We start from the raw sequence: 21,115 nt of genomic DNA, 5'->3' as shown, positions 1-21,115 counted from the left end.
TTACAGCATGTTAGTACGAGCATTGTGTATGAAAACTGTGGTGCTATTTTTTCTCTCACTAACTTGCAATACGGTACAGTGCAGAACCAGATCAAAATTGCTGTGCCATAGGCATAATTATCTCAAAGCAGAGGTAACGGTCGGGGAAGGGGGTAAAGGGATAGTTAGTAGAGTGATATCGTATGGAGTAAGTATGCATAGTGTTCGGCTCAGACCTAACTGAAACGGGTTCTGCATGGATCTGGAACAAGTACATCCAGGTCAAAAAAGGCTGAGACATAGCCATTCTGTAACTCACCACTAGTGGGAGGTGGTGTACCAAGCACTGCTGCCCCCCACCCCGAGGGAATATTGATCTTAATGGGCTGAAATTCCCAATGACGGGTGGTGATCAACTGATGATCCCACTGGTGAGGCACACAATAACATCAAGTGTGTATAATTCAACTGGATCGTCATAATTTTAGCATGTATAATACATATAGGATGTTAGTTGTGTAAAGCTAAGGGCACAACCCGCTTTTTATATTTCAGCCATACGTAGTATGGTGACATATATATTGTCTTCGTAATGTTTCTTCTTTCTCCTGTCAAATTTTCAAATCGAATCATCTCCGTCGTTTCTGGTAGCCTGAGTTCATTTAAAAATTATATCTTTCTATAGTGTGTCCAATATCGGGCAACGTTCGCCTCCGAGGAGCTTGCTACAAGTTCTTTGCTGAACCGAAGACGTACGAAGGCGCTAGACAAAGGTGTGCCGAAGACGGTGGGCTGTTAGCCATGCCGAAAGACCGTGCCACCAACCGGTTCGTCACCAACCACCATCGCGGATCCAGCTGGCTTGGGTTAACTATCAGCCTCACCTGGGCTAAGCTTGGGTTAGCTATCAACAGAGATGTTTTTTGGGTTTATGAGGATGGCCAACTCCTGAAGTCGTCCGGGTATTCTAACTGGGCCCGCGGTGAACCAAACGACGCTATTGGCATTGAAGACTGTGCCAAATTCACGCCGACCCGGGCGTTTTGGAATGATGCACCGTCATCTCCGTCGTTTCTGGTAGCCTGAGTACCATCTCCGTAGTAATTCCGTTTTTGTATTATCTTTTGACCTGGATATGCTTGGTGGCTTGTGACGTAAAGCTAAGGGCACAACCCGCCGTACGTGCAAATACGTGCTGTCTACGTGCCAAAACGTATGCAATATTTTGGGATCCGTAAGTGGTAAGGACCGCCTCCGTATGAACTCGTAGGGAATCGGAGTGATTTTGGAGCACGCAGACAGCCGTAGAACTTGCAGGAAAAACTGTGTGCTATTTCAGAGGATAGCTAAACAAAGAAAAGACGACTTTCCTTCATATCTAGTATACAGGTACAACATGTAGTTTAGACAGAGCTGTACGACAGATATGGCATGCTTTTTATGTTAATGATGACTTAATTTACATAATTGATGAGGACACATGTGTTTCTAGTGTTTTCCATAATAGGGTTTTTATGCACGTAAAATAGATAATTCATGGCAGGTGCAGCATTAACGTATGCTAAATATAAAAATAAGAGTCTAATTTGCATAATCAATGTGACAATGCCATAATTCCATAGTGGTTAATGGTGGGGATTATCTAATTCACATGTGTAAGTTAGTTATTGATGTACACGACGATGCACCAAGTATGTAACTGTGCAAGTTATTTGCCTGATTTATAATAGGATGTAACTATGGAATTTTGCGAAACTTGGACATCTACACATACGATAAATGCATTTTTGGTTAAGAGGACCACCATACAAAATAGATTATGGTAGCAAATTACAGTATTATTTGCATATTCAATGAAACAATTAGATGAGACAAACATTTTTTGTGCGCTCCAGCCAATAACGAGGACATAGACTCTGTTGTGACATGTTTCATTTGTAGGTGTTTCAACAGTGTATATGATTCAACAGTGGCGGATTTACTTGTAGTTTATGTACGTAATGACGACTGGTACCCTCTTTCGGCCATGCAGCTCGCCCGTAGCAGGAGTTGCACAGCGTGTAATTTGACCTCACATTGCAACTTGCATGACGTACATAGAACAAAGTACAGACATTTTTCATCGCAGTTAAAATATCGTGATGATTACTTCCACTTTCAGCCATGATTTCTAATGATAACTAGCAAATTTAGACTACATCACTTTTAACCTCAGTTGTGCTGTAACTAGTCCAACTACCAGCTTCAGTTAAGACCTTTCAATACCTACTTCAACGAATAAGTCCAAACCGTTCCGCCATTCCCTTCTTACTAATTCTCACGTCGCCAGTGTTTTTTAAAAAAACCACGCTTTTTACGTTTTGTGTGTTTTGTTGTCGCTTAAATCTTTTAATACGTTTACATCTTACGTCAAATTCCAATAATGAAACTAAGATTAACACAAATCCAATTTTGGTCGTTGTGCGGTCGCCGTCAAGTGAACGGAGGCCTTAGTGCTGGATACATTACATGTTTTATGGTCACTGACTGAAATTGAGAGTCCAAATAAACTACAAGTCTTATTCTAGGTGTGCCAAGTCAAAGGACAACACAGTATGGATACTTGGAACTGATTATCTGGAATATAGAATCTGCACTTTGTTTACTTTCCTGTAAGGTTTTAACTAGTGATAAAGTCAATTTTATATTTATGGCATTTACTGCTAACATACAGTACTGACGCACACAACGCATTGAAACAATTGATATAAATAAGCTGGAAAAAAATAGTTGGAGGTTACAAGAGGAAGGCTCATGTTTAAAGGTATGTTTAACTTTAAGTATATAAAAAGTGCATTACTTAGCACTGGAGCTTAACATAATAAAACTACTGTTAGCGCACAGAGTGGGCAAATTCACACCCCCAAAATGCCTGACAACTTGGCATGTACTGTCCTATAGCAAATCAATGCTATTTCCATGTCTCTAATAAGGCAGCAGTACAGTTACTGTGTTTTGGTCATACGAGAAATATCTACCGAAGCCGCGCTAGATGGCAATCTTCCATAGCCAATGTAAATTGCCAATGGACTCTTCTGCACTACCACTGTAATCTGCTAGATGTCATGGATAGACTGTGTAACAAATAAGTACAAATATTTTGCGCATGTCTGCTTGAGTTTGTTCATTTTAGGAGTGAAGTTCTCCAGAAAAATATCAATCTGAGCGAATCAACAGTATAAAATACTGAGTGTTTACTAGGACTCGTTGTAAAAGTGTAGCGACTTTCACATGTACAACTGCATATAGTAACATCTAAAATGTTAATGAAAACAAAACTGAATGTGTTGTGTAACAATGTTTAGACAAAAAACTATCTATGGTTTCCACAAAGAAAAGCAAGACACTGAATGAAAGTCTTTTATTGAGCAATAAATTAACATTGAATCACAAGTTCACATTCAGCATCAAAGTGGCTGAAAAAACACAAAATATTACAGATAACAATGACTAGAGACATGTACATTTCTTCAATTGTCGATCAACTTTTCACCATTCTTTAATGCTCTAACTATTGACAGTTACTGTGCAGTAGAGGTGGAAATAGCAGCATGTGCATTTAGAGATAGTTTAGTTACAAGAAAGTGATTTTTCACCTGATATTTACAAAAGTGGTTCTTGAAGAAAGCTGTATAATAGCCAGCACAAGTCTTTACATATATCAACATCACAGTGGAAATTCTAACAAGAAAAACTATGGAAAGAGGTGCAAGCAATGAGTGCTTAATCAGTTATTAGTGGTCCAGCCATGTTATTGTCTAACTAACTGATGCAGTGGCCTGAGTTAAATTTTTGACAGACACGGAACAATTCCCTCAGAAATCCACATGATTTTTACTGGCCTGCCATTGCTGATTCTATTGACGTTTATGGACCTAATCCTGGAGACTTTGTCATACATGTAGTCAAGAATACAAAGGTCTGTCTGCTCTGAATAAACGCAGAATGAACCTGTAACTTCACATTCTGATCTTTTGTCTCTTAACTATCACATCTTTTGAGTTTGTATCAGCATGTTTTCTCTTACAAATAAAATAGCAATGTCTTTAGAATCATTTATCTACCCATGAAAAAATTTCAATCAATGGACATCTAACCTTTACCAGGCTGGAATCAACACAGATTTTACCCATGTAGGCCCCCTTAGTTAGAACAGGGCTTAACAGCTATTGTTTGGGTAGAGGTTAATCTGTTGATTTGATGTACAAAATAGTTACAAACATGAGGCTATTGCTTCCAAAAATTGGTAGAACATACTATGCTATTGGAGCTTTCTTTTGCACAACTAGTAAAATCTCTCATCTGCTTATGTTGGGATGCCTGGAAGATGTCTTCCTCAGAGCTTCTGACTGGAGGACTGCCCCACCTATATAGGCATAGGCTGCATATACAGCAGTGCGAAGCAGCAGTCCAGTCAGAAGCTCTGAGGACGATGTCTGACAGGCATCAAAACATCAGCAGGTGATGCAAAAGAAAACCCCTATAATCTGTGCGAACAATCTTATGAGAATGATGGTATTTCTGTCCTCATTTAATTCCCTAGCAAAACTTACAAATTACTCTTGTATGGTCCTGCCAAAATTAACATTAAATCATTAACCTACTGACTAATAAATAATGAATGTGATAAGTATAATTTGGTGCCAAAATGCTGTCTTAACAAGTAGTACAAATGTATATTAAACATTACATTGTACACATTTACACATATTAACATTGTACAATTGTACATTGAACTCAACATTCCTAATAGCTGCCATTTAGAATAGTAACGTACCTACTTATCAGTGCATCTTCTCATGATAATACATTGTAAACTGACGACAAAGAAACCTTTAGTGTGCAAATTCTACCTGCATGATATCTAAGTACAAGTAAATCTAATCTGACAGAGGCCTAGGGTGGTTTCAACACAAGATCTTCAGGGACTCTTCGAATCACAGTGTTGACCAAAATGATATGTGCGAAAGATAAACAAGTACATTACAAATTTCTGGTTACCATAAATAGGAAAGTTATACAACATGACAGTGATTTAATTTTTCCCCTCAAAGTTGAGCCCCTCTCTGTCCTGGAGGTGGACCATTCCAAACATATTAACACTGTTGCGAGGGGAGAAATCGGGAGATACTACTTTTGCAGCAGGGGTGGGCAGGTTACTGCATGATGCAGTTGTCGCCCATGTCCTCGGCGTACTTGTTGGAGATGAGTGAGCGGAGATGATCCACCTCCTTCCTCAGTTCTCGGATCTGTGCCAGCTTCGTCTTCAGGTTGTGCCCGTTCTGCCCCTGCTGCTCATCGTCAGGTGGGGTTGAGGGTTCTGAGGAACAGGACAAGGAAAGGCATTACAAAAAACTTTAAACACTCATTGTTTCTCATGTTTACATTGACAGAGACAGGTTACAGTCCTTCCAACCTGTTTGTCCTATATTTAAGGATTTATCACAATTGTTGTTCATTGAAAAACTCACCATGCTAAAGCCAATGGTTCCTTCAGATAAATTCTGTTTTCCATGGTGCACTTTCTGGCTAAGTAAAATAACTTGTTGGGTTCCTGCCAAACCATCCTACCTCATATCACTACATATCAATTACTGTATCATTGCTACATAAGCACCTATTTTTAGAGGTTTCCCAAAACTTTTAGCCTCAGTAGGATAGGAATCAAAACCACTAGCACATTTCCATCATATTGCTACATACACATACACATGTACAGTATCATTATACACGTAGATGTTAACTGTTTCCCCACCTTTCAGCCCCAGTAGTATGGACATGTTGGGTTCCTGACAAACCCAATGACTAACACAACACATTATATAGAAAGCCTCCCCACCTTTGAGCCCCAGCAGTATGGACATGTTGGGTCCCTGCTGACCCCCCTGACTAGCACATCACACATTGATAGATCAAGGACGTGATAATGTCCTTGGATAGATATAGAAAGTCTCCCCACCTTTCAGCCCCAGCAGTATGGACATGTTGGGTTCCTTCCCCTCAGCGCGCTGCATGAGAACCTGCACTAGCGCCTGCAGCTCCGACTGACACACACCGATCCCCCAGACTAACACATCACACATCTATAGATATAGAAAGTCTCCCCACCTTTCAGCCCCAGCAGTATGGACATGTTGGGCTCCTTTCCCTCTGCGCGCTGCATGAGAACCTGCACCAGGGCCTGCAGCTCCGACTGACACACGCCCAGCTCCCGGTACAGCCGCTGAGACAGCTTGGTGTTCTCGGCAGAGTTCAGGCGCTGGAGCTCCTGTAGCTGCTCCTGCAGGGTCAGCGTCTGCTCCAACAAGTCCTGGTTCTGAGATGCCAACTGGGAAATGGTACGATATGCAGATATGAATATGGGGAAAATAGTATCACAACCAGACATGAACAGGATGACTTTAACAGGTCCTGGTTCTGAGACGCTAGCTGGGAAATGGTACGACACACAGACATAAACAGGACGAAAATAGTACGACAAACAGACATGAATAGGACGACTCTAGCATCTGTTCCAACAGATCCTGGTTCTGAGATGCAAGCTGGGAAATGGTACGATAAGCAGATATGAACAGGAGGAAAATAGTACCACAAACAGACATGAACAGGACAACTCAAACAGGTCCTGGTTCTGAGACGCTAGCTGGGAAATGGTACGACACACAGACATAAACAGGACGAAAATAGTACGACAAACAGACATGAATAGGACGACTCTAGCATCTGTTCCAACAGATCCTGGTTCTGAGATGCAAGCTGGGAAATGGTACGATAAGCAGATATGAACAGGAGGAAAATAGTACCACAAACAGACATGAACAGGACAACTCAAACAGGTCCTGGTTCTGAGACGCTAGCTGGGAAATGGTACGACACACAGACATAAACAGGACGAAAATAGTACGACAGACAGACAGACATGAATAGGACGACTCTAGCGTATGTTCCAACAGGTCCTGATTCTGAGACGCTAGTTGGAAAATAGCACAAGAACCAGACATGAACAAGAGGAAAATAGCACAACAAACAGACATAAACAAGAGGGGGAAAAGTATGATGAACAGACATGAACAGGAAGACACTAAAAGCCTTAGTCCTGAGAGGCTGCCTGGAAAATAGTATGACAAACAGACATCAATAGCAGGAAAATAGCATGACAAACAGACATGGACAGGGCAACTTTACCTGTGATCTGAGATGCCAACTAGAAAATAGAACTACGAACAGACAGGAACAGGGCAACATAAGAAAGTGTCTCCTTTAACAAGTCCTATTTCTAATACATAAACCAGAAAACAGATTTAAATAAAGTCTGCTACTGGAAAGTACGACACAAAGTTGATTATTGGATGTTTGTACGAGATTGGCAGCAAAATTATCCTGTTTTGCAGCAGGACACTGGACCACAGATTTTTTTTTCTTTTTGTACAAGTGTTTCTTAAAAAGGGCCCATGACATTTTTCAACAGGCTGTAACTTGCTACCAGGGTGACTGCCGTGTCTCTTAATAGCATCAGTACCGTACCTCTTTCATGGAGTCCCTGAGTTTCCGCGTGGCCTCGTCCTTGCCGCGTATCTCCTCCCTGAGCGCCGTGACCACGCCCTCCTCCTGAGAGATCCGCTCCTCTAGTCTCTCCAGCTCCGACTGGTGCTGGGACTGCAGGGACTTCATCTTCTTGTGTTTACTTTCTAGGAGCTGAGGGTAGAGGGGATAAGAACATCAGACTAGGACACAAATTGTGCGTACAGTGCATGTAGAGGCTTCATCTTCTTGAGTTTACTTTCTAGGAGCTGGAGGTACAAAATGTAGAGGGGATGAGGAAATGTCAAACAAGGGCCTTCATTCCAAACAGAACCTTAACTGTAGACTTCATCTTCTTGTGTTTACTTTCTAGAAGCTGGGGGTACCAGGAATAAGACCATAAGACAAGGACACAACCTTCCTTCTAATAAGAACCTTAACTGTAGAGACTTCATCTTTGAATTATGTTTACTTTCTAACAGTTTAAGGTAGAGGGGATAAGGAACTGTCAGATAAGCACCTTCATCCCAAACAGAACCTTAATTGTATTTTGAGTAAACTTTCTAACAACTGAAGATGCAGGGACTTATAAACAAACTGTCAGACAAGGAATCCTGACTTAACTGTTCTCTTACACAGAACCTTACTCACATAGCCTTCAATTTTGTCTTTACTGCCCTGGGCAAAAACTGGATACACAATCAAACCTGTAAAACTCCAAACCAGGATAACTCTAATAGTTTTTGATGCAAAGATTTTAATTCTCTTCTAGAATCGAGAAATAAATTCTTTAGAATTCTTCATCAGTACAAGATGGGGATAATTTCCTGCCATGGCTGGAAATCTACTTAATCTTCAATACCAGAATTTCCTTGTGATACACTGTGACCAGACATACCTTTTTGGCCCTGTCGCAGTCTTCTCTCAGTCTGTCGTTCTCAAACTTCAGTTCCTCCACGTCCTCCTGGCTGGCTGCATCTCTCTCCTCCTGCTTCCCTCGATCCCTCCATCTCCCTAACTCCTTCTGCAGGCTGCAGCAGGGTGGAAATAAATGTCAGACATGTTTGTACATGTTTCTGAGATGACAGGAAGAAAGAATGCAAGACAGCAAGCAAGAAAGATAGAAGGAACAGTTTATGTAGATATATGCTGCATTATGGCAGAATATTTTCCATGACCTCTGAACCTACCTGGTAACCATGGAAACTAGCTCCTGTTCCTTCTGCTCCAGGCTGTCCACTGTGGCATCCTGGGAAGGGAAGGAGAAATTGTTTTCAATACAGAAAAAAGACCTCATCAGGGACAAAATGGGCATCCCAATTTAGTTCTTTGGCGCTCCATATGGACTTCATAAATACAGTCATGTAACACAAGTTCACCTTTATCCACGGGGTAACCAACATCCTTTGCATAAGGATATCAAGTCTACAGACTATTTTCAAACTGCAATATCTTGAAAATACCATTGGTTGACTTGACATTCCAATATCCTGTTTCTAAAAACACTGGATATAGGTTACCCTAGCCTTATATCGTATCTTGTAAGCTGACAGAAAATTGTTTTATGGATGACATCCTCTGATGTGAAAATAAAACGCTTTGTGGATTCTGTTTCAAAGCCTACTCTAGTATGATGAACATTGAGTTTTCTCCTACCTTGAGTTTGTTATCCTTCCTGGTCAGGCTGAGTTTGTCCTCTAGGTCAACGACCCTTTCTCTCAGCTGGGACACCTCTTCTTTACTGGTCTGGAGGTGGGGAGGGGGGTTAAGGATTGTACATGGATTGATTGATAGATTGATGGTACATGTAAATCTGTTATTAGAAAATCCAGTCTCAACTCAAAGGAAGCTATTCTATCACATGTAGTAACAGGGAGGATGTGCACAATATACAGTGCCTGGTCAAATAATATGGAAGCTGAGTGAGTTAACCACAAGGAAACTATCTTTTATTTTCCATTCCTTTTTGCACTTTTACAGGGGAATCTTATAAATCAATATACCAGTTCTCAATCCTGCCCCTATATAGAAGTTAAAAGTTTAAATTCTGACATTATAACAATTTGCCAGTAACACCCAAGAACAAAAGGATATTTGGTCAGCCCTCTTCTTGGCCTCCTCCTGAGTGGGAAGGTCTCCCAGATATCTCTCCAGACTCTCCACACGCTTCTTATACTTCTCATATTTCTCCATTGCGTGCTTCGTCTTCTTCTTCAGGTCTCCCACCATCTTGTCTCGATCCTTCAGCTAAGGGAGAAGGAGAAGACATGGTTGGGTCAACATTTCCCTAAATTAACATCTAACCTGAGGAAGTCAATACAAGAGAGGAACAGTGAGATGGAAGAGTACATACTTGAAACAATTAGCAATGTATTATGAGAAGTACATGTTTTATCAACTCTCAATATTCAACCGGGTGCCATAATACTGCCACATAAAAAATGTTATAAGATATAAAGGCCTTCTCAAGATTGTCTTGAACATCACGATATCGGAAGTGTATATACCTCTGATGCTGTGTTGGTACATCTCTTTAGATCACTTAAATTTCATATGTTTGTATTACAGCATCCGGTGGAATTATGAGAGTTGATGTTAGATTAGATCAAGTAATACAGTCAAACCTGTATTAGCGGCCACCTTTGCATAACGGCCACCTGCCCATAGTGGCCACTTTTTGTCGGTCCCTTGGATTCGTAATGATTAAGAAATAGGCTTAGCGGCCACCTGTCCAACGCGGCCACGGCCACACGATTTCCGGTCCCGCAGGTACAAAAACACTGCCGATTACGGCCACGCGGACCGCTGATCTATGTTTCGGCACGCGTTCGGCCATATACAGCTGCCGTATCGTCACCCTACGCCGGATTTAAAACCTCTTTGATTTATTTTCAAAACAAAACTTCGTAAACTGGCGCTACCCATACCCGCCGACAAGCGAGGTCATATAAGGTCAATAGACGACACCAATATTACAGAGGTAAATTGCGTTAAAGTTACGTTCTAATACACTATCGCTTAGGTTAATTTTTATCACAAAAACTTTCTAAATGAATTGTTACAAAGACAAAATGATATGAACTTCAGACTATGGTGGATTTTATTCTTACATTTATTAAGAGATAAGTCTAAAATGACGAGACTTTTCTTGTGAGTACCACATTAGCATAATGGGCGAACCTGACGTGTGAACGCGGGAGGGAACACACGGACGGCGAAGTATCAAAGGATACAAGACGAAAGATCAAAGAAATATGACGATACCGGTCTCTTCAGACAATATCAACTGTAGAACATTTAAAACTTTTTATAGCTTTTGTTTTCTTAATACATATAGTGTAAAATCATTGCAGTACATGTACAGTACTGTATTATGTGAATAAAGATCAGTGGGTACTAAAACCATGTGTAACATATTGCTTGTGGTCAATTAATTAGCATATTCTCTATAGTGGCCACCTCTCTATAGTGGCCAATTTTGACCAGTCCCTTGAGTGGCCGCTATAGACAGATTTGACTGTAGTTGTCCTGAGGATGGTAGTAGAACTACTTAAACCTTTGCAGGTAAGAAAAATCTTTGTTTGTGTGGAAGAAATCTGATATCGTATTCAACATGCTTTTTTCATCTTTTCCCACGCTTGTCATCTCTGCAACAGGAATAACATTACTTGTTATCTGATTGAAAGAAATAGGAGGGCTGCCCAATTTTCAATGGGGAATCCTTTAAGGATATACAAGGATTTAAATCTGAACCCAGGTCCTTTCTGACAATAAGATGGTAGACAAAGAAACAAAGCCATACCTTAAGATACAGGAGACTTTTTTTTACACAAACAGTTAATCTCACCTACTGACGCTTTGATGCCTATCAGACATCTTCCTCAGAGCTTCTAACTGGAGTTCTGCTTCTTGCAGCTATCTCCCAAATCTCCCTTATCCTATATTCTACCAACCTGCTGAAATTACTTTCGAAAGCCCTAGGACAAAAATGTTGTGTTTCCTGTTTCTTGACCTACCCTGGAAAAACCTGCCAACTCCAAGCCTTTTTTGGGGGGCGGGCAGTTGAGTCAAATAGTTTCTAGTCAGTTAGAATTCTCATTCAGTATGCTATTCCAATAAAAAAAATGCTCATCCTATCTAAAGAAGTATGAATGTCTGGGTACAAACTATGCTCAGTATAGCATCATCTCTATATTCTACCAGTCTGATGAGATTATCTAGGAAAGCCATACTGTTTGGGAGTGATGTGTGTGTGTGTGTAGAGGACAGAGAGGAGGACACTAAAGAGCTGTGGACTGCCACAGAGTGTGTCTTGAATCTCTTCAACTTCAAGGATCTAAAGGAGGACACAAAAACGCAAAGAGGAACCCCCCGGTCTTCATATGTCCTAACTGCGGCCGCGATTGTCATGCCAGGATCAGCCAACAAAGCCACAAAAGACGATGTCAGCTGCCATAACTTCATGCAGCTAGAGTGCTACCATCATCTGTGAAGATGGAAGGGTGCCTACTACTACTAATACTGAGTACTAAGGAGGCTGCAATACCTACCTTGCTCTGCAGCTTGGTGACCTCCTGCCTGTCCTCCTGTGAGGAGTGTTTGACAGCCTCCTGCAGCTGCTGCATCTCATACTCAGTCTCCCTGGGGACAGGCGAAAAGAATGCCTGAATGACTGAAAGAACAAACGAACGAACAAACAAACTAATGAACTTTATTGCACGACATCTAATTGTTTCCCATTAGAATAGTTAATCCACTATGAACACTTACCCCAGTTTCTTGTTGAGCTCTCCGATTTCAGCATCTTTTGCAGCTGTGGCTTCTGCCAGCTGTGCCTTTAAGGAGGCGTTCTCATACTCAAATTCCTGAGGGAGCAAAAAAGACAAACTTAAGAATCATAGTACAATGCTAAAGTTAAAACTTTTTTTTCCAACACGAACACGGATAAAATCTTCAACAACCACTGTCGCCTTTTTCATACAGATGAGCTTCCAAGATAAAACTTAAGAATCAGTACCTAAGATTGATTACTGTAAATTAATGTATTTAAGTTCGCGGGGATTTAATTTTGCGGTAGCGGGAAAAATGACTTTTCGCGGTGGATTTAAGTTTGCGATAACACCATAGACTGCAATCTAATATCATAATAGAAAAATTTTCGCGGTGGTTTTAAATTTGCGGTGAAGTGGTCACCGCGAAAACCGCAAACATTAATCCACCGCAAACATTTCTGCATTTACAGTATCTTACATCAGCTGAGGAAGAGTGCAACTGTAACTAATGTTCTTATCCTTTCAATTCACAGTTTCTATATAGCACTGCAGGTCCAACTTATATGGCATGTCATAAATTTGGATTCCAGAATCATCTAGACATCCCAAGGACACAGGACTGCACACACACATCTTGTTACTTGTGTCCTTAACACTTTACAACAGCTGAGGTCAATAGAATAGAGTTATTTTGTAGATACCGGCGGCTGAATTGCATATCTCTTACTAGCCTGGATACCAGATCTCAAATATATTTATCATGTGCGATAGATATATAGTTCAGACTGGGTCTGGTATCCAGGTTAATCTATTACAAACATTCTTAATAAAAAGGCCTTAATAAGACTTAAGATCTATCACCTATAACAAGTTAATGTCAACATAACATACACATATACTTATTAGTTAAGGTGTATATTTCGCTCTAGTATTAATAATTAAGGATTAAGATTAACCATGTATAATATGTAATATGGTTTAGACTTACAAGTAAAGCAGGATCGATAATAATACCAAAAGAGTTGTAATACAGATTAAAAGTTTCAGCAGCAGCAAAGTCTGCCCTAAAGGTCCATCCTAAGTTTCCTGGCTACAGAACCACTCCCCCCACCAGTCTGCTTACATCCAGATACCAGCCCGACAGTTAAAACATTTCACCAATATAATATAACGGTAGCCAGGAAGTTCTCCTGCTTATCATCAACAGCAAGTGTTGCTATGGAACAGTCCTGATGTTATCTTCTGTTTGTTCATTTGACTGCCATACAGGGGTGAAGGCCTTCTTATATGCTGAAAGATTACTTACTACACTAGACAGTTACTGAAACAAAAAGATACCACATAGCCCTCTGACCAGTTTTATTGTCTGTGTGTGTGTGCGTGTGTGTCTGTTTGTGTGTGTGTTTGTATGTGTGTGTGTGTGTGTGTGTGTGTGTGTGTGTGTGTCTGTGTGTTTGCGTGTGTCTGTGTCTGTGTGTTTGTGTGTGTCTGTGTGTGTCTGTGTGTGTGTGTGTGTGTGTGAGAGAGTGTGTGTGTGTGTGTGTGTCAGTGTGTGTCAGTGTGTGTGTGTGTGTGTGTGTGTGTGTGTGTGTTCGGTGGTGCCATTGGGGGTTTGGGTTGGTAGTGTGGTGTTTGGCTGGAGTGTGAAGGCTGGCATGCCTGTGGAATTTTCGAAATGCCAACCCCTGAATGCTAGATCTATTCCATGCATTTTAGAAGCAAATTTGTTAGTTTTAGTTTTTGTTGTTTCAACTGTCATTTTTACAAAAATACATTTTTATCTATTTCAGATTTTGGCAAGACAGAGTGAAATTTTTGTCAACTTTTAAAACAAATTTCTATCCTGGGATGGATGGACATGCATGTCTCAAATGTCGTTTTTAAAAATTTGTCCTAACGGTCATCTAGCACAGTTCATCTGAAAACACCTGGCGTCGCAGCAGGGGGCGTCAGCATCATAACAAGATTAAACCTCACCATTAGAGAAACAAATTGGGCTGAACGATGATAACAGGCTTTTAGGGCTCATCCTGGGTTACAATTCTCCTCTGGTCTCACTTTCCAACTCTTAAGCCTCTTTCAAAACAATCACATTCTGCCAAACCTTTACTAGATTAGCGGCAAACCCTGTCACAATAAGGAGGTCAGAGGTCAACATCTTTGCAATACCAACTTATCCAAATCTTTACAGAAAAAAAATCCCTGAATGAACAGACAACTCTACATGTCTTCAAGACAATTCTCAAACATATTCCTGCAGAAAAGATAACATGTTGAGCTCCAATTTAGACTTTATTTGAACGAGATGCCAGATCAGTCTTAGTATCCCTTTCAGGCGAATACAAAACCTGGCTGAAGTTGTTGTTAAACACAAAGGCAGTGGCAGTTGACAGGGATCCCAAATCTTTACAGAAAAAAATCTGCACTCATACCCTTATGGAACAGACAACTCTTCCAGACGATTCTCAAACATATTCTTGTAGAAAAGATGTGATTTTTGGCTCTAAAGTTTGTTTGAACCAGATACCAGAACAGTCCCTTTTATTGAGAATACTAAATCTGGCTGAATTTGTTGTTAAACACAAAGGCAGTGGCAGTTGACAGGGATCCCAAACACAAAGCAGGGCTTGAAATACCACCTGCATATGCAGGTTAGTGCAGGTAAATTTGGAGCTGTACAGGTATTTCTGGTGTCTACCTGTGCACACTAAATCTCACTGGTCCATGTACTGGGTTTTATACATAAATGTCCTATGATGTACGTGTGTATGGGTTGTCATTAGCTGCATTGACTGTTAACTTTAAAGTATAAGAAAAAGTAGCAATGGTTCTTGAACAAATTTAGTATGATCCATACTTCCTACATTCAGAGTGGTGCAGGTAAAATTTGTCTGGTGCAGGTAATTTTCGATGTTACAATGTAGGTATGCAGAAAAAAGTATTTCGAGCCCTGTACCAGATCAGCCCCCTTTCTTGGGAATACAAAATCTGGCTGAATGACAGGGTCCCAAACACAAAGTCACCTCCCAACACACAATATTAACACCAGTGAGTGGCACTGCAGTAAATAACACTTAATTCATTGAGTTGTGAAGTGTTTGGGGTTGGGCTGAATACCCAGGTTTACAAACACAGGTGAGTTGAATAGCCGGTCGTACAAACACATTGTGTTGGCAAGCAAACAAGTTGAACATCTCAACTCTGAACATAGAAAATGGAGAAATTATACTCCAACAGGTATAAACAAACTATTATCATTAAGTTATATCTTCAAGGATACATTGCGATGTGTTATAATCATTGTTTGCGTGGAAAACAAGAGGAAACATACTTTGCACACGAAAAAAAAGTCTGAGTCATGATTGTTTTTATCCTTTGTTTTCACTGAAGTTACAAACTGGAGGCAGTATGAGGGCAAGTCAACACATTGTACATGTGACTTGGTTAGAATCTCCATGGTGCTTCAATTCTATGTGCCAATGTTTTTGTCCTTGTCTCTCTGAGATCATAAGAGAGACTACATATCAGGTCAAGTCAACATGAGGACAATTACCCGGTACTACACCTGTTATAGGCTGTGTACCTCCAGAATCTTGCTACAGGAACAGCAAGGAACCTGCTGTTCTGTGTGCCAGACATGGGAAAGACATCAGCACATCTCATTCATAAACTCTCTCTCATACAACAACACAATTACACACACAGACACACACATACAGACACACACACACACACACAATCACACAAACACAAAAACGCACACACACACACACACAAACATATACACACAGATTACATTGCCAACATACTTGTGGATCAGAATAAAGTCAGACTCAAACATTCTAATGACACTGTAGCAACATTATAGCAGAGAAATTCAATGGGGTAATTTTGAATGAGTTGATCATCACGACAATAGAAGCAATGTTGTAAATGCAAATATGGCTCACATGATACTTCATGGACAATACAACTTTAGTCCCAATGAAAGACAATTCTTTTGTAACTTCACACCTCTTTTAGCTAATAGTATAGATTTATTGATGTAAATGAATGGGCAATACAAGGTAGTAAAATGCAAATTAGGATGTCTAAAACTTTCCCTTTGAAAAGGCTTCCTCAATTCTAATAGACAGCATTATTTTTATGACTTACCATTATGATTTAAATCTCAATATAAACACTGTAAAATTCAAATGAAAGTGTCTGTAACACCCAATAAAAATAAGTTGTGATTCTTGCACAAGATAAGTATTCAGTTGTAAATTCCTGCACTTGTACAACTTTACTAAAAGTCATAATAATTGTAAACAATGTCTGATTTAGCACCTAACAATTGTGATTGCTCCCAGGGAAATTAGTCCTAACAACTCACAAGTACCCTTCACAATTTCCATCCAGGTGAGATTCTCACCTGATGTTTACCTGTACAGGTGTGAATCCTGTGGAACAGGTACGTGTACAGGTGTGTGATCGGTCCTGATAGCTGCTACTGATTAAGCACTAATAAGGAAATACCAAGTCACTGTAAAAAAATCAAATATTTTGCTGTTCAGCCCGTTTAATTGCTTCAATTTTTCTTCAATTTTATCAAAATTAAACTAAAAAAATATCTCCTTAACCCACTCTTTGCTGAGGGCACCTTTGTACAATACAAATGTGTATCAATGGCGGCAGCTATCAGTAGGAATGGGATTATGCACTTTGCTTTCCAAAGTTGACGAAACTACTGTAAATGGTAGTTTGTAAGTTAATACCTACTTCCCTATCAAATTTTAACATAACAGCTGAGTTTCAAGTCTTCTAACTATTCAATTCTGACTCCACAATAGGACTACTTTTGAAGCTATTGTTATTGTAGCACTTTTCAACTACTGCTCTTTAATGTTACTGAACTTGTCAGAGATCAAGCCCTAACTCCATCTGATGACAGAAAATATAGAACCTAACTACCCTTCTATGTGTTTAAATTGGAATGTTTACAGTCCTAGGGCAGAAAACCAATCCATTACTGCAGATTACACCTGTCACTTTGCAACGCTGCTGAGCTTAACGACTGGCTTAATTACAGGCTTAATTGATCCTAATCTTAATCCACGAGCGGCAATTTTCCTTCTCACTTTACTCCAAGAACAAAAAAAGCAAGATACATGTCACGAGGAACGTTGGAGACAGTCTTACCCCCGAGGGTTGCGTTTAACCCCCGACTTAAGTCATGTAAGTATTTAAACCTCTATGATTACCGTGATACAAACATTGCTGCCATTCCTACAAACAGCTTCTGTCTCTTCTGGCGACCGTAATTGAGTTTTGCTGTAAGCAAACTTGGGTATCAACGTCTCAGCTCAGACGGCCAAGTTTGTATAAACTTTGCACTAACACAGTAGCAAAACTGTATTAGGCAGTAACAACAAAATTTCTTGTTTCTTGAAAAACAGAAAAACAAGATCAGTACAGGTGTTCTGATAGAATATATCAAACAGCCATCAACATATATCCAGCATAACTTTGTTATTACCAATTATTGTGTATTTATACTGTAGATCTTGAAACATTTGCTACATTTTGTGTTTGCAGTCATTATATTGCAGGATATAAAACTTCAAAAGAATTCTTTTTACACAACCAGCAGGTACATTGCTTACGTTTCGATGTCTCCCAGACACCTTCGTCAGAGCTTCTAATGGAGTTCTGCTTCTCACCGCTATGCGTAAGCAATGTAAGTACATGTGCCTGCTGGTTGTGTAAAAAGAATTCTCCTATATCCTATACATGTATTTTACCAACCTGATGAAACGATTTTCAGCATTATATTGCATATGATACATGTCTGGCAGTAATGCACTATTTGTGCCCATTGTAACCTTTAGACTGTGTGAACGTTTCCACACTAACAAGAAACTAGGACCCCTAAGACATGCCTGACTTTTCAGTTACTGTTGTATTTTCCAGCTTTAACTGTTACAGTAACTCTTAGTCATGATCTTGTTCCTTTTTTTTTTTATTAAGACTGTAATTTGATTAGACTCTTAGAGAGTTAACTTTATCTCAAGTTCTCATGATGATAAAAGACAAATGTTAAACCATATATATGTTGAGAAAGGTGTGGACATGTCTTGGTATGAGTTTCCCTACAAAGACTGTTAAGCTTTTGTCACCATATCTTTATCTCTGTTTATAAAACAAGATCTGTACTGGAACAAAACAGTGAGTCTTATTTACCATTCCGGAGGTTTTGTGCTCTGCTTTTCAAAGTCTAACGGACTTTGCCTCCAAAATCTTAATTAAGATTTTCTTCCTTACAATTACAAGCTCTGTTACCATAAAAGAAATTAAGGTCTTGAATATAACTACCTACCTATCTAGTCCCTTGAGTCCTCCAGGTCGTTAGGGGGACAAGGTAGCCATGAATATTATAGTTTTCCTTAACTTTCTTTGGTAACTGTAGGTAGTATAAAAAAATCATAACGGGAAAAAGCCCCAAATCACTAAATAAATTGGAATATTGCTAATAATGCTATACAAAGCAAACTTTAGTTGAATGCTTACAGAAGAAAAAAATTCACTACTTAGAGCTGCACAATAAATCACTTCAATACACAGTACCATATTTGTAGAAAGGCAACAAGGGGAATTGTTCCATGTCTACAGTCCACTCCATAAAACAGTCATTCCCTAACAAATCCCTTTCATTTCCTTCCACAGCAAACACACCGTGGAACCTTGAAAAGGCGAGAGTCGTCCGCACGTTCCACCCTGACAACTCATACTTACAGAGTGTGTTTGTTTGGACATCTCGTCAGTTTCCAGATAAATTTGATTTACGCATGAAAACAAAACTCATCAGCCTCCATGAAGGGACAGCCAATACTATAACAAAGGGCACGTAGTTGGGTTGGACAGTCCCTTTATTCTGATGACATTGCAAGACGAGTACATGCATGCTAAGAATTTGATCAAAGTAAAGAGAGATTAACATTTTCAAGACCGAATCGGGACTAGGATTTTTGATCTTCTAGTTACAGGTTTTAATACAGACAAAAGCTGTGATGGTCCCTTAGATAATTTCCCCCATTGACACAAGCATTAAGATCCAGTCTACAGTGACCACCTGTTCTTATATATTGACTTCTTGGGCAGTTTTGGCTGTACTTTTAAAACTACATTTTACACAAGCAATTAATGCCCTCCTTTCCCTGCTTTCTAATTTCTAAAGTCTATATTCTAACCTAATTTCTTAAGTCAATAAAGTTAAATTTTCTTCCTGCAAAAAGACAGTACAAACTGACCTGTAGTTTGAGGTTGAAGACATCCTCCTCGCCAGGCGTCCGTCGGAGCGTGGTGCGCAGACGGATGTCCTGCTCGCGGGACTGCCGCTGGAACTGCGCCAGCTGCTGCTTCTGCCTGAAATATTCAAAGTCATTCTGGATCAGAAGGTCGTTCATTCTGAACGTGTGCTTCAGGACTTCCACACTCAGCTTAGACATTGCTCCACTCTGTCCTGCACAGTTCCTGCTGAAAATAACTCTCCTTCAAACAGTCTCCCTCTCCTTCAAACAGTCTCCCACTCCTTCAAACAGTCTCCCTTTTCCTTCAAACTGTCTCCCACTCCTTTCTTCTTCTCAGCAATTTCCACCGTTCAGAAGAAAATTTACGACGACACTTCTCCTTCTCCCGTGGCCATCATATTCTTGAAGTCAAATTTTCCCACTTTCCTTCCGTCCTATTGGTAGTTTGAACTCTCTATCAACGTAAACTTGTTTCTCTGAGACACTTTGCAGTCATTTTATGTCAAGAACAGGGCCTTAAGAAGCAGTTTAAGTCCTCTTCATGACAGAGCTCCAGAGAAAGTGTGTTCACTGTTGCTGTCCTAGTGTCTGAATCTATACCAACGTGCCTCCAGCCAGTCAACTCAGATCAGGTTTCAAATCTCTCCCCTTGTCCCAGTGTCGGGTGTCGCTTGCAAAAGCGCACGGGTGTTTGCTTTACCGTGCGACAACAAAAACGATACAATGCAGCCCGCATGTCAACTGCCGTCTCGGATTGTCCGCGCGCGCACACCTCCGGGGCCTATCGCGGAAACTCTTCCATTGGTCACCGGCAAACGCGGGTTTAAAGGCCACTTGAGTGGAGCTATGCGAGTCAACAGAGTGCTACAACACAGAAGAATCTGCAGAGATAAGATGGGGGCCCCCTCCCTCAGTTTATTTACTGATGGCCGATTTATGAGCTGATACCTGTCAGCCTAGACAAAGGAGATGCCAGGGTTTGATAGCCGCACATAATTAGTCGAAAAAATCGCTATTGAATATTAACGAGGACGGATTGGTAACGAGGTATTCCTGGTGGACCACTTAAGACTTATTAAGAGGAAGTCAAGACGAGGTGGGGCAGGTAAGAGATTTTTTTCATCCATTCTACCTTGTGTATCATATTGTATTATGTAATGCAAAAAAGGTCTGTATGCCTGTGATGTGTATGTACATGAAAGCTGAAATTACAAAGCATAGACAAGTCTGGATTTAACTTTCTGAAAGAACAATTCCTTGCTAAAAAGGAGGAAGATTTCATTCAAAGTTTCTTCATCTTTAACTTTGTTTTAAGTCATGAGCAATTTTGTCCATTACATAACCAAATGTTATCATAGGAAAGTATAACAGAAACCCAAGCCTGTGCAATTTTTGTTATGTAAATTTCAGAAGGGTAACGCAATCCTGTAGCAAAACGTTTGGTACACTCTTGTCTAAACATTCTCCCTTTCAACCCATGGTCTAACATGTTGTCCACACCCCCTTCATGATGTG

At 40.2% G+C, this 21,115-nt stretch overlaps 1 protein-coding gene across 1 annotated transcript in view; it reads right to left on the bottom strand.

The window, feature by feature from the left end:
• Nucleotides 1-4,541: 4,541 nt before the first annotated feature.
• The window catches only part of LOC118422301 (centrosomal protein of 85 kDa-like), a 38,056-nt gene continuing 21,482 nt past the window's right edge, over nucleotides 4,542-21,115 (bottom strand). The window contains exons 8-19 of the mRNA XM_035829819.1: nucleotides 19,597-19,715; nucleotides 12,790-12,794; nucleotides 12,310-12,404; nucleotides 12,090-12,180; nucleotides 9,634-9,786; nucleotides 9,196-9,291; nucleotides 8,730-8,788; nucleotides 8,438-8,570; nucleotides 7,543-7,713; nucleotides 6,127-6,346; nucleotides 5,978-6,091; nucleotides 4,542-5,338 (exon numbers count right to left, since the gene is read on the bottom strand). Coding sequence (XP_035685712.1) covers nucleotides 5,175-5,338; nucleotides 5,978-6,091; nucleotides 6,127-6,346; nucleotides 7,543-7,713; nucleotides 8,438-8,570; nucleotides 8,730-8,788; nucleotides 9,196-9,291; nucleotides 9,634-9,786; nucleotides 12,090-12,180; nucleotides 12,310-12,404; nucleotides 12,790-12,794; nucleotides 19,597-19,715 — 1,420 coding nt within the window. The 3' untranslated portion in view covers nucleotides 4,542-5,174. The remainder of the gene's footprint in view (nucleotides 5,339-5,977; nucleotides 6,092-6,126; nucleotides 6,347-7,542; nucleotides 7,714-8,437; nucleotides 8,571-8,729; nucleotides 8,789-9,195; nucleotides 9,292-9,633; nucleotides 9,787-12,089; nucleotides 12,181-12,309; nucleotides 12,405-12,789; nucleotides 12,795-19,596; nucleotides 19,716-21,115) is intronic.

This window comes from Branchiostoma floridae, chromosome 9 (genome assembly GCF_000003815.2).
Source record: "Branchiostoma floridae strain S238N-H82 chromosome 9, Bfl_VNyyK, whole genome shotgun sequence".
NCBI lineage: Eukaryota > Metazoa > Chordata > Leptocardii > Amphioxiformes > Branchiostomatidae > Branchiostoma > Branchiostoma floridae.
Note: the sequence above shows the minus strand (reverse complement) of the source record. Positions and strands in the feature narration are given on the sequence as shown.